This window comes from Eupeodes corollae, chromosome 3 (genome assembly GCF_945859685.1).
Source record: "Eupeodes corollae chromosome 3, idEupCoro1.1, whole genome shotgun sequence".
Lineage (NCBI taxonomy): Eukaryota > Metazoa > Arthropoda > Insecta > Diptera > Syrphidae > Eupeodes > Eupeodes corollae.
In genome coordinates, this window is record NC_079149.1 from 7,524,831 (window position 1) to 7,539,319 (window position 14,489).

Genomic DNA, 14,489 nt, shown 5'->3' on the forward strand with positions numbered 1-14,489 from the left:
TTATTTTCAACTCAAATATCTTTATAAAAATTAAAAAATAGGCTTCAAACTAATTTATTCTCACAGAAAATATTGTTTTCGACATTCGACACACATTTTTTAAAAATAAAAATCCGTTTTTTTTTATACAAATTAAAATATACAAAAAAAAAGTACGGAAAATTGGTAAAAATTGATGTTTGGTTTTCGATGTCTCGGGAATAATAGAAGACATTGACTTCAAATTAATTTTATTCATTAATTCTCATTATTTTTTTCATTATAAGCAGCATTTTTACGATACATACCCTTTCAATAATAATAAGTAAACTTGAACTTTGGTAATTAAACATTTTTAAGGAACCAATGAAAATTATATTATGCGTTAAACTGTGGGAATTTACTAAAAAAAACTTCTGTACGTCAAGAATAAACATTCAAGTCGAATACATGATCTTTTGGATGAGTTGTGCATGAATTCAGAATCGTTTTTGACATTTTAATTTTGTGATAAATGTCAAAATTTGCATTTTATTCGCTCTGCATTTATTAAACGGGTTCGCTATAACTGTTCTGATTATTTTTTTTTAAACATTGATGTTCTTTTGATGTGTTATATAGTTTTGTTTGATAGCAAATACACGTACGCTTCCATCAATCAAGAATGTAATGCATAGCTAAGGTATTTTTCGCTTATAACTCTTTTTTTTTTAATTTAATATTTATTAATCAAAATGAAATTGAAAAATAGTCCAAAACTTAAATTATGGAGAAAACTATTTACATACTTCGATTAATTAATTTAATACAGATTTTAATTGCAAAATAAATATTTGGGCCGTTCATTAACGAAAATTTAGTAGAATTCAATAAATTGCGCTCGCACCCTTAATTTGATGGTTCTTCGAACGCATCTTTGATACAATAATTCGAGGTTAATTATGAAATTTGAAGAATTTCGTAGTGATTATTCTAAATTAGTGAATTAATTACAATAAAATGATGTTGAACATGTTTTTTTCAAGACAAAAATGTACATTGGTTCGCTATCAACAAAATGACTGCAAAATTAAAACTTAAAACTGACTTTTTCATCGAAAAAAGTGAAAAGAAAAACCTGAAAAAAACATGTTAACCTCCCCATTTTGATTTTGCTTTGCAAAGTGCCGCTAGCCCACGGCATCTTTTTTTTTTTTGTTTGTTCTCACATCTATTCATGGACTAATTGTCAAAATTACAAATACAACAATGTAAACAAACGGGTTTGGGAGAGTGAAACGTACGAAAGATTCCGATCTTGGTAAATGGAGTATTTTTGGTTCAGAGCTGAGCTCTGAGCAGAGCATGAGCGAGCAGAGTAAAGTATAGTAGAGTTCATGGTATGTTCAGAGCTCTCTGATTTAATTATGAAACAACTTGGGCACTAAACTGTCAAGATTTTAAATGTCGTCTGTTTGAAGGGGTTTTTTTTACTCCGTTTACTCTGTTATTATATTCTGAGCTCACAGAGCGCGATCTGAACATGTTCAGAACTAAAAAAGAAACACGAATTTGAAGTTCTGAACGATCAGAGCTCAAAAAGAAACACAATTGTTCATTTGACAGTTGTAGCTCTGCTCTGAACTAAAAAAGAAAAACGGCATTAGTTCAAATTTGCTGAACATTTGCTTTGTATGACAGCTCAACAGCTGTTAAAAAGTCAACAAACAAAATTCATTTGTTTTTGGAGACATTCCCATTGTTTATTACTTTAAGAAAAAGTTAAAAGGTAAGTTATTGAAATATACATAGACAAACTATACAATTTTTTCTTGAAAACGTTTTATATTTGTAGAACAGAAAATGAGTTTCGAAGAACTCCTCGTAGATTGAAGAACTCCGTAGATCAAGCTCCCGGGCCCACCGACGAGTCTCTCATTCTGCGCTTCTTCTTGCTCCATAAGCTGAACATACCCACGATAGTCTGTGTAAGCTACTTCCGCGAAATTTTTTTTTTTCGATTTCAAAATTCGTATTTTGTACTACACGAAAAATCAAAACAAACTTTTGAAAAAAAATAAGAGCTGCTTATGACAGAAGTGTCATTTTAAAAATGTCATATTAGAAACGTCATTCAAAGCTATATCGTTTACGATGGACCTGTAACGAAGACGAAGTCGAAGGTAAAGGGTGTTTGTGTTTCAGCCAATACTTTCTTTTAGCTTTATCGTAGTTTATGAGTGACGAGGAAGTGAAACTCTTTGTTACAGTTAATTTCATGTCCATTTAAGAAAAACAATCTTTGTTTTATTTGATTTCAAACTTCTATGACTCTTAGAAAACACCCTTTACATACATCTGTATTTTTTTAAATGACAATTTCTTTAGTTTTTAATTGAAAAAAGTATAAATATAAAATAAAAGAGAGTTTTATCGTTTCTTTTCTTTTCTTTCTCAAATTAGCCGTTCGGAATCGGCATATAAACTGTAGGTCCCCTCCATTCCTGACAACATTACTCGCACACAGGAATGGTTGAGAGTTGTAAGTCACTAGGCCCTGGTTCTTCATGGACTGTTGCGCCACCCAATTTATTTTTTTTTATTTATTTTTTTTATCGTTTCTTAAGTTTGATGTTTATTCAAAAACTATTATATTTTTAGACTATAACTTGAAAAAAAAAGTATATAATTTTCACAACTGAAGTAAAGGATTAGAGACAAATCTTTAAAGTAAAAGTAGAAAGTTTCAAGTTACCGTAATAAAATTTCTTTGAAAATCATAAAACTTTAAAGACTTTTCGCCACCTTCAAGTGCAAGTGCACCAAAGGAAAATTAAAAACGTAACAAAAATATTTAATGTGTATTTTACTTTTCACAACAACCTGCAGATTTTCGCCGTATAGTCTAAGAATCCATTTATAAAGCAGTGAAGACTCATTAAACTTTTACGGATCTTTATATTATATCTTGATACTAAGAAGTGGGTGTGTATATTTGTATAGCGTACTTGAAGACTGCTTCTACTGCTGATGAAACGTGCCTTCTGGCGACTGCAAAATAATTAAAGACACAAGCGCCCTCAGCCTCGGAACACTTTATTGCTTTATCTCACTCTCTCTCTTGACTGATGTTATCCCTCTCTTTATTCGCCACCACCTCACTTCCACCGTATAAATCTTTAACGGCTAGCGTATAAGACATTAACCCTATAGTGGCGGCGGCGGCTGCGTTGAAAGTGTGGCGGTAGGTTGCGACAATGATGACGGTGCGGCGCGCGGTAAGGCGCCTACATAATATTTTTTCCCTTAAGTCCGAAGGCGAAACTATTTTTGTTCCAAAGAACTTTCAACTTTTTCAAACACTTATGTGAAGTTTAAAATATATATACAAAAAAGAATAAGACAAAAATCACATTTAATTGCGCTCAGAAGCTGCTACTCCAAGTTTTATGTTTACCCTCTTAGCACACATATACGCCCCAAGCCCACCATCATCAGACCACCATATATCCATAAGGATATCAGGAGGACGCAGAAGAAGAGCCTGATGTTGGAAAAATTAAAATTGCAAATTTCGAACGTCACTCGTCGCTCGTCGTCTTCACTTCACACGGATGCATCACAAGAAAAAAAGCGCAATTATTATTAAGTCGAAGGCGTTACGTGGGCGGATGACAATATGGCTGCACTGGAACCTCAATGAAATGAATTACATTATGTTCTTGGTCCTGGCATGACTCGGCATGGAAATGCTCTATAATGGCTCTTTTCTTTCTCTCTCACTCTCCGTTGGGTATCTAATTAATGGCATTTGTGGTGTGATTATGGAGATGTGGGAAAAAAGGAGCGAAAAGGACTTTTTTTAGGAACGCTAGAGGCAGATCAATGACTTTAACAAAGTATCCTTGTTGACTGCATTGCATTTTATAAATGTGGGTGGATTTAAGAATGGATTATACACACACAGGATCTGGGTGAAATTATTATTATGTGTGTCTCAATAAGGACTTACTTTGTTCTATCAGATTTTCCATTATGTATTCGTATATAAACTCGTACACCATATTAGTCAAAGTAATTTAGTATATTAATCTGAATAAAGTGCTGCAATGTGTACGAGTTTAAAGGATATAATGTAGGGTAAGCTACATAAATGCAAATTAGAGACGAAGTCGTTAGAAACAAGAGGGGATTATTAAGCTGAATTTATCTGGCTGAGCTTATTTGACAAATGTAAATACCAACAGTAAGGAACTTAAGACCTACATAATTAATCAATAGATTAATGATGGTGCAAGAAGTTAGTTTGAATGCATTACCTCTTTTGTAACAGAATGTTTGATTATCATTCATCAGAAATCACTTATTGAATCTTTTAGTATTGTGATTAATTTAAAAGCCTCAGAACATCAAATTTATGTTCCCAAAAGATTAAAGACACGATTTTCGAATTATTATTATTTTAAGAACTGCGATTCATGATTTTATTCTACTCAAAACATCAAACACTTTTATCTCATAATAATGCATTTTGTAAGTTGTCAGCATTTATAGTTCATGTAATTTTCAATCTTGAAACTTTGTATTTTTGTAAAATGTAAATTTTGTGCGAAGTTTTTTTTTTATTTTGCATATTTTATTTATTTGTTTTTACTTATCTGAAGATTTTTAAGGCAAGTTTTCAACTTTACAAATTCAATATAGGCTTTAAGCCCGGGTGAGAACTCTGAAGAAAAGGTCACCAATTAAATCGCTTACAAAACTTAGTGTTAATAGCCACTGATACGTAAAATGAAATTCAGTTCTTTTAATCTGGATTTACTTGTAGTATTTATTTTTACAATTTTATAAAATATTACTGCACATGTTTCCTTAAAAATAAAATAAAATTTGTGCTTAAATTTAATTTAATAGAACTCCCTTCCTTCCCTTGAGAAATTTCTAAAACTTGTTTAATGAAGTTTGTTTTCTAATGCAAACAACAAATAATTTTGAATTGAAATAAATCAATAAAAAGGGGCTGGGATGCGACTCACACTGATAGCTTCCCATCCCGTCTGGCGATTTGTCTTGCTTAAAAGTTTGTCTATATGTACTCATATCAATTTTTACCAAATTTGCGTACTATTTTTTGTACAAAATAGAATGTACGGCTAAGTCGTACAAACTTGTTCATGTCTCTGAGTCTGTTTAAAATATTTGCTTTAAATGTTATGGAAATAGTTTGATTATTTGTTGAGAAAATTTTAAACCAAAATAACGGTTCTATGAAGGGAACCCTTCTGGAACAATACAAACATATTTTTGTATTGGAAGAAGCCAAATTAAGAAAACCAATTTAGCTAAAATTAGAAAAAAACTATAGGTTTTGTTTTTTAGAGAATTCAAGTTTTCGATTTTTGACCAACACATTTGTATCAGGACTACTGTTGTTTCGAGTCCTAAAAACAATAAAAACAAAATGCCTAACGTGAATCAGCTAAAATCTTAATTTCCAAATTTGATCAATTTATCCAATGCTTTGAGCTGTAGGTAGGGGCCAGGATAGAGGGACGGAATCAGGGGACCCACTTTTTTGATTTTCTTAACTTCATAATGTAATGTTTGATTAAGATCTTGAGTTTAAAATGTTTACGAATGTCCTAAAGTTCTTATATAAGTAAATAAATTGGGTGGCGTAACAGTCCGTTTGAGAACTAGTGACTAGTGACTGAAAACTCTCAGCCATTCCTGTGTGTGAGAACTGTTGTCAGGGATGGAAGGGACCTACAGTTTAAGCAGGGATCGAACCCAAGACCTATTGCATGACAGTCCATCGCACTAAATAATATGCCACGGGAACTACAAAGTTCTTATATATCGCAAGTAATTAAAATATGGCCTCTTCTTAGTATGTAGCTGGTCATTTTGCTCTTTGACAAAGTGAAACTAGGTCAAGTTATTGTTGAGAAATATATCAATTAACGGTGATTGTAAACAGTCAGGTAAGAAAGCAGTTTAGCCCCTGTTTGGGCTCAATTCAGAATGTGGGGTAAATGCGAGGTTGACTTTATGCAAAGTTTTTATTGCATTTATGGCAAATTATACTGTTGAAAGTGAAGCAAAAACAAATTTGGCCTTATTTCAACTTATTTAAGTTAAATAAGACTATCTGCTGGGTGACGTGAAATAAAACCAAGTGCAATAAGACCAAATTTTAAGAATTGGTCTTATTTCTTTTTTGTTAGGTATATTAAGAAAATTTCACGTCACTGAAAGTTGGCATTATTGTTTTTAACAAAAGTGAAAATGACCAATTCTTGAAAGTCGACCTTATTTTAAATCAGCGTTTACTTTAATGAAAACAAGGAAATGCTCTTAAGAATGAAAACCAATATCAGTCAAAGTCAGACACGGCTGAAATTTTCCATGACCAATTCCCACAAATTTGTATAATTAACTTAATCACTAAAATACACTTGAATGAAGTATATTTAATCTACACTCCAAAAAATTCCATTATCCCAAACATTCAAAAGAACATTGTCATAAAGCGGAACTTAAATGTCATATATGTCTAAGATAAAAACTCTCAAGTTTTATTGTCCTCTAAAGGCTTATTTGCCTTTACATTTTTGTCTGCTAATATTTGGTTGGAATCTAAATCTCTTTATTTCACTACCCAAAAAAAAATGGTGAGAACAGCAGTGCCAATGTTAAGCACAACTAAAGTCAAAAATGCTATTTATGTAGCCCAAACAATAAATAAAACTGTCATAACATTTTCAAAGTCCAAGTCCAAAAATAAGTAATCCTACTCATGTACGAGTAAGAACGATATTTAAACTTCCAATTTGAGAGAAAGGATAATGCGTTTCAAAACTACTTTTGACACTCTGACACTTTTTGGGCCTTGTGACATTTTCAAACTAGATTTTCTAGTGATAGGATAAATTTGTTTTTAGGAAATTTTACTTTTGCTCTTCATCCTTTTATTAAGTTCAGCGACCTTTTATTAAGTTTATAAATAGAATTTGAACTTTTTTTTTAACTAATGTATTATGCGAATGAGGAATGAAATTTTTGCTATTTTATGCCTATTTGTTCCTTAAAAGTGTTTTATTTCCTTATTGAAATTATATACGTTAAACCTTTTTTATAAAGAATTTATTTTTTTATAATTATTTTCAATGTTCCGAGCATCAAATAACATTATACTCTATCAACAAAGGAAAATCCTTGGATCATGCTTCATTTGCAAACAAAATTATGATAATTTAATAGAATTTAAGGACCATCCTTAAAAAATGTCAACCCCCAAAGCCCCATAATGACCATCTACAACACAATAACAAGGGTTTCTGTTTATCTGTCTTCCTGAGAAGGAGAACAAAATGTTTCCTTTTTCTTCAAATTGAGCGACAAAGGGGACTCTTTAAAGGATATACTCTTACGTATGCGAGTATAGAATTTTCCTTTTCATTTAAATCCCTCTGCTTATTTAGGGAGACTAAAAAGGTCATTTTATGGACACGTTATTGTACTCCCCCTCTTTTCATATATGAGAAAGGAATATGGTAAGGAAATCAAATTTTATTTTCAAACTCACCTGGTGAAGTGCCATCTGTGGAATATCCGGTCGAGTAAGCACTCTCTGGCGACGACAAACTATTCATTATGTGACCCATTGGATGATGGTTCACTGGACCATTTGACAGTATCCCATTCGATGGTCCTACTCCTCCGGCTATTGCTGATGCTGCTACAGCAACTGCTCCTGTTCCTGGTCCTCCAACACCTCCAGGTCCTGTTCCGTTGTAACGACTTGACCTTAACATCTGACGATTTGCCTCGTAGCCATTGCGTAGCACCACATTAGAAACCGCCCCCGATGGATAGCCACCATTGACATGACCACCGGCGCCGCCGTTATTATTGTTACTCGGAACCCTCTCGTCCCCATTAACTGCTGCGTATGCTATATTCGCATTCAAACTATCGTACGAGCCAAACTGCTGTTGCTGTTGCTGCTGATGCTGTGATGAGTTGTAGCCATCTCCGGCCATCTTCGATGGTAGCAATTTGCCATAACGTGGAGTTGTGGACTCATTCTTCGCATCGCCATTGTGGTAGCTCGTTAGATCCTTTTGCTCTAGAATGTACTCCTTTCGATGGCTCTGCTGCTGTTGCTGTTGCTGCTGCTGATGCTGTTGCTGGTTATTATTGTTCTGGATTTCTTCATAGTGACTATTGGAGCAACCGCCCTTGAGGTATTTCTGCTTTGATTTCTCCACCCCCGCAACCGGATGGATTTGTGACGAAGGATGCTTGGCATTCGTCGCGGAGGCCGCATTCCCTGCGGACTTTCGTCGGAACATGCTACTGGGTGAAAGAGTTTTTGTCCGTTTTCCTTGTGGTTGTTGTTGTTGCTGGTACTGTTGCTGATTCTGATGCTGATTTTGATTCTGATGATGGTGAAATTCTTTGCCAGTGTGGTCGGTTATGATGGCGTTGCAACTGCCACTGCTAACTCCACCGTTACTGATGCCACCACCAATGCAATTTCTTTGATGCTGTGATCCTTTGGATGATGGTGTTGCAGATAGTGTTTGAGCCTTCACACTTGAATGTTGGACATAGAGAAAATTATCAGATTTTGGTGACATTGTTGATGATTCTTCACTTGGCGACTGCCATCCAAAGCGGCTTGTGGTCTGCAAATAAATGGAAATGATGGAAAAAGGAAATGAGTTTTTACAGACAAATAAAGTTTAATAATTGTTGGTTTTGGTAAAAGTTTATAGTTCAAAATGGAAAATATTAAAATGGTGTCTTTAAAATTTGAAGACAGGTTTAACTTAAGGGCTACAATATTTAATAAGGGCTTAAAACATTTCAGTTGAGAGTTATTAAAAAAGGAATGGTGTCCGAAATAAATTGTTTCGATTAGTTATCCGGATTAATGGATATCCTAATGAAATGTGACAATACCTTGGATATCCAAATTGGGCCGGAAAGAATGAATATTGGGGTAGGTAAAAGAAGAAATTAAGTATATATATATTATCCGTAATTATTTTAGTTTTTGCTCTTCAATTTTATCCAAAAAGTGTGTTTTTTTTTTAATATCTTACACAGAAAATTGCATATCCTGAATAGATCCGAATCTAGGATCGGATATCCAAACTATCCTAATAAATTTACAATCAAATTTGACTATAGCATCGGATATTCGAACTAGTAAGAAATTTATTACTATCCGGATAGGTAAATAAAGAAATTATGTATATCTGACATTTTCCGTATTGTTTTAATATTTGATCTTGAGTTTGCATCTTTCATCCTGTTATCCAGATATTTGCGATTCAATATTGTCCAAAAACATGATTCCCAAATTGTGTTCTTTGCTATCTACAATGCAAAACGTTATATCTCAAATAGATATGAGTCTAGGATTAGATGTCCGAATTATTTATCCCAAGAAAATGTGAATTTAACAGCGGATATCCGAACTTTGAAAAAAAATACATTGAACACCCGAACAGTCAAAAACAAAAACTAACCATAGCTAAAATTATCAGATATCTAAACTGGGATTTAAAATTTGTATCCAGTCTTACAGGTATAGTTAAGATTAAATATTATCAAAAAAGCTTGGGTCTCTCACAAGTTTTTCATTTTTCTACCAATAACGGACAATTTTGTATCCCAAAGCAATCTGGTGATCGGATATCTGAATTTTTCGGATAAAGGAATATCCCAAGTTAATATAAATATAGAATCGGTTATCCGAACTATGCAGCAGTATTAAATATCCGGATAGTTCAATAAAATATTTGTGTATATCTGACATTATCCGAATAGTATTGCCAACAGACCTGGGATTCAGATTTTCTATCCATTTGTTCAGATAGTTGAGATTCAATATTATCCACATTGCTTGGGTCTTAACTTTTTCATTCATCTTAAGATAAATGTAGAAATTATGTATATTTGACATTATCCAAGTTGTTTTAAAATTTGAATTTGAATTTTTTCTTTCAGATAGTTGATTATCCAAAAAACTTAGGTCCAACCTTTTTTATTTTAATATCTACAACGAAAAATTGTATATTCCAAATAGATCTGAATCTATGATCGGGTATCAGAGTTTTGCAGAAAAATTTAAATATCCAGATAGTTCAATAACAAATTTATGTATATATGACATTATCCGAATTATTCGGATTTTGATTTCTTATCCAGTTAAACAGATAGTTGGGATTCAATATTATTAAAAAATATTGGGTGTTAACATTTTAATTTTATTATTTACAACAGGAAATTGTGTATCCCAAATTGATTTGAATCTTGGATCGGATATCCGAACTATCGGGATAAATAGATATCAAAAGAAAACAGGGCAGTCAATAATAAATATCTCGATTAGGTTTATAAAGAAACTATGTATGTATATCTGACATTACCTGTATTGTTTTGATATTTGATCTTGAAGTTGGTTTTTTGTCAAGTTATCCGGGTGGTTGAGATCCAAAAAGGTTGGTTCTCATCTTTTTTTATTTTATTATTTACAACAGAAAATAGAAATCTTGAATAGATCAAAATCTAGGTTCGGATATTAAAACTACCTCTCCGGATAAATGGATATATGAATCAAATGAGAAAACATCTTCGAACATCACGATTTGCAGAAAATATTGAATATCCTTTCATTTCAATAAAAAACTTATATAAATCTGACACTATCCGAACTATTTGGATATCAAATCTGGGAATCTGATTTTTTATCCAGATAGTTAAAATTCAATATTATCCAAAAACTTGGGTCTTAACTGTTTTTATTTTACTATCTACAAAGACAAATTTTATATCCATAATAGATCTGGATCGTAGATTGGATATCCGAAGTATCCGTAAAAGTGGATAAAACGAGTAAACGTGAATATAAAATATTATGTTTCATTGAAAATATTATTTAAATCTTGTATTATTTTTATTGTTTTGATATTTGATCTTGAAATTGCATCCTTCATCCAGTTATCCAGTTAGTTGAGATTCACTACTATCCAAATTTCTTGGGTTTTCACAATTTAGTTTTATTATCTTGATTTCTGACACTATTCCTTAAGGGGGTATTCTGGTCTAGAAATTAAAAAAATCGATTTTTTTTTCTTTTCATATTTTCATAGTATAACTATTTTAGAATATGTCTACGAGAGGATTTTCCCAAATTCAAATTATTTTCGGAGAAATAAGTATTTTGCTGAGCAGCCATCCAAATCGGTTGGGCTGCAACTAATAGAACAAAAGACATAATGGGGTACTTTAAACGCGTTTTTCTCAGAACTGTCTTTTTGAATCTGATACCCACGATTTCTCAGGTTCTGCCGAACCGATTTACTTGAAATTTTAAGAGATTCTTCTTCAAGGACTTGTCTACGTCCGGAACTACGGCCATCCCCAAATTTTCATTTTTAATATTTTTAACAAATCGAAGAATGTTCAAAAAAATGGTAAATTTTTTATATTTTTCTTTAGACAGCCGCCATTTTGTAAAAAGAAATGTTTGTAACTTTTCCGTAGTTCCAGACATTGCGACATTATTGTAGATTAATAATCTTTTTTAGTTTTTGATTTCAGATTTCTAGGAGAGTTAAAATCGTGGGTATGGTCACGCACCAAATTTTTGAGACGCACCACTCCATGAACTGATAACTAACGGAATTTTTATTTTTTTTTTTACTTTTTTATTTTTTTTGTATGCTTCTAACGTGAATAAATAATGTATAAAAAAATGTATGGTAAAATTGTTGCTTGCTTTTTTCTACAGCACTTCAAAAATTACCTAAAATTCATGTCTCTAGACCAGAATACCCCCTTAAGTTCAAAAGTAATACCAGTGATCTGAATCTACTTTGGATAAAAACATATTATTTTGTTTTATCCAGTTAGTTGAGATTAACTTTATCTGATTACTTTATATGAATCTGCTTCGGATAAACGCATATCAAAACTATCCGCATAATTTTAAACAATGAAGTAGGGATATTTATATTATAAATACACTCGCCACCGCCCCTTACTACGATTAGATTATCTTTACTACTTTACCCGGAGAAAAGATGGTAACAATGTTTTCTAAATTAAGCGTTATCCAGCGTTGTAAGCTTAAGGTTTCCTTTTTGGATATGCTCGCAGTAACTTTAAGGCATCTCCTTGTTCTATTTTTCAATTACAAAGTGAATAAATTCCTAAATAATTTCCACACAGAATATCGCTCAGTATTCGCCTTCATTATATATCGGCTTCGCTTTCAGTAGGCCATCATCACATTCCCTTTGAGTTTCTCTAAGGGTGATTGACTCAAGAGTTGTTTTGTCAAATGAACCTCTCTTACCGCTTTTGAAAAAAAACTTCTATTAAACACAGATATCAAACTATGTTCTACGCAAATCCGATGCGATAGTTCCACAAAAGTGGAATTGGAAGAAAGACGATGGGTTTTGAAAAATGTAATAACAAAAAAATAGGAAAATAGAAAAATGGCGCCCAACGATTTGAATGAGATTACTTTGTTGTTGACATCCCTTCCGCATAGCAACCCCTTTTATTTTGTTGTTGTTGTCCCAGTCGAAGGACTGTTCGTTCATTACTGGATTTTTGTTCCATAAGACCATCGCACATCGTCTACCTATTCCACTTTAGCTCCTCAACTAACGGTGTATCTACAATAAAGTTTAAAAAAGAAAACACACAGTTGTCGAGTCGGAATCGGAGTCGGTGTTGGAGTCGGTACAGCAGAGCGAGCGGAGCAGAGCAAAACAAACGTGCAAACGTAGACACAAATAAATTCACTAGGATTGTCGTTTTCATTTCCGGAATTCTTTTTGTATGCCATCGCCATTATTTTGTAAGTTTTGTCGGTGCTTATGGTCTGGTTGTTGTTGTTGTTGCTGTTAGTTGGTTCGTCGGTTGGTTGGTTAGTTGCGGGGCTGGAACTCCTTATATTCAGGGCATGAATGCGAGAGCTTGTACCGTCTTTGTTGTGTTTTTTATTTAAATCCCGGAGATTAGTAGGGATTACTGGGTTTTGCTGCATGTACTGAGTATGAAGAATTTTCTTTCTTTCGCATTTTGTATTTGTAAGTTTTTTATTTGGGACGACATTTTATTTATTTATTTATTTTATTTTTATTTTTCTTGTTTTGTTTAAGGATGAAAAAATAAGGAAAAAATGGTTCACCGCCAACGATGCTATACCTCGTCAACCTTTTCAATTGCAATTTTGAGGAGGTTATACCTATGTAGCCTCAGTTTTATATATATTATGGTATTTTAAACAAGTACACACTAGAGGAAGAAACTACATTTTCGGTTGAGTTCTTTTTGGTTAAGAACACTCAACCAAAATATCCTGCAAGACAAAATAAAAAAAACCTTAGCGCTATAACAGAGGTAAACCTAATATATGTAGGTACAAGGACCTTTAGTAGGTACGTATTTGTGAAAGGAATAATAATTAAAAAAATGGCGAAAGCTCACTGAAGGACATCAGATGTAGATATGCATAAAATTTACAGACATGGACCGTTGGAGATGGTTTGCAATTAACGATGTGGACAGGATATATAATTTTTTTTAAAGGATTTTATTTTTGAAAAAAATACTATGTAAAAAAAAGCAATCTGCTGATTTAATTGAGTTTTCGGCTAAAGAGATCAGCTTTTAAGTCCATTTTGGTTTATAAATACTCTGCATTTAAAAAATGTATGAATGAAAACGAACAAAATAAAAATAAAAAAACGCTTTTACATTTTTGTTAAATGGAAAAATTCTGTAAACTGTCAAATTGAAGGGGATTATTTAATTGGGTAAATATGTTATTTTAAGTAAGTTTTTTTGTTTTAGTTTTTGTTTGGTTATTATTAATTTACATTTATGTCTGACATCATGATGGATAGGACAAATAGTTTGCTAAATCCTTAATTGTGCCATTAGAAGATAAATTAATGTTAATAAATAATCATGTAATTATATTTATGTCCTGTTTATTATTAGTTATGAAGCAATGCAAATTAACTTTTGTCATTCATCGTCTGATTTAATTGTAACTAGTAAAATACGTGTTTTAAATGAATATATATATTTTCATAGAAAGTTGATATTTTACAGGTGGGAAAGTTGCAACAAAAAAGATTAAAACCTTGAAGTTTCTGTTTTTAACCGTCAGTTTTGAGCTTTTAGCCGATGCGGTGGTTTACTGTGCTTATTGCTATAAGCTGCTCTTTTTTCGAGTTAGAAATTGTTACTTTAAAGCTTTCAGCTCAGAATATTTTGTTTAGATAAGTCACTTGATTGTTCTCACGATATTTGAGTAAAAAATCTATATTTACCAATTTTTGAAAGTATGTATTTATGTAGTTTTTTAATTTTTAATCAGAAAGTTGTCAATTGGATTTTGTTGGTTGTATTTTTTTATCAAAGTTTTTTTTTCTAAAAGTGCAACCAAGTTTTTATTGTTTTTTTTTTTGTTTTAAAGGTTCTTATTTGTT

At 32.3% G+C, this 14,489-nt stretch overlaps 1 protein-coding gene and 1 long non-coding RNA gene across 5 annotated transcripts in view; one reads left to right on the plus strand and one right to left on the minus strand.

The window, feature by feature from the left end:
- LOC129949266 (uncharacterized) overlaps positions 1-14,489 on the minus strand; it is a 126,798-nt gene that overhangs the window by 13,896 nt on the left and 98,413 nt on the right. For all 4 annotated transcript variants that reach the window (XM_056060616.1, XM_056060618.1, XM_056060619.1 and 1 more), the window contains exon 4: positions 7,547-8,651. In XM_056060616.1, the coding sequence (XP_055916591.1) occupies positions 7,547-8,651 (1,105 nt within the window). The remainder of the gene's footprint in view (positions 1-7,546; positions 8,652-14,489) is intronic.
- Positions 11,063-11,744, plus strand: LOC129949267 (uncharacterized). Its single transcript, XR_008782019.1, has 2 exons — positions 11,063-11,450; positions 11,565-11,744. It is a non-coding gene; the product is annotated as an uncharacterized LOC129949267 (long non-coding RNA).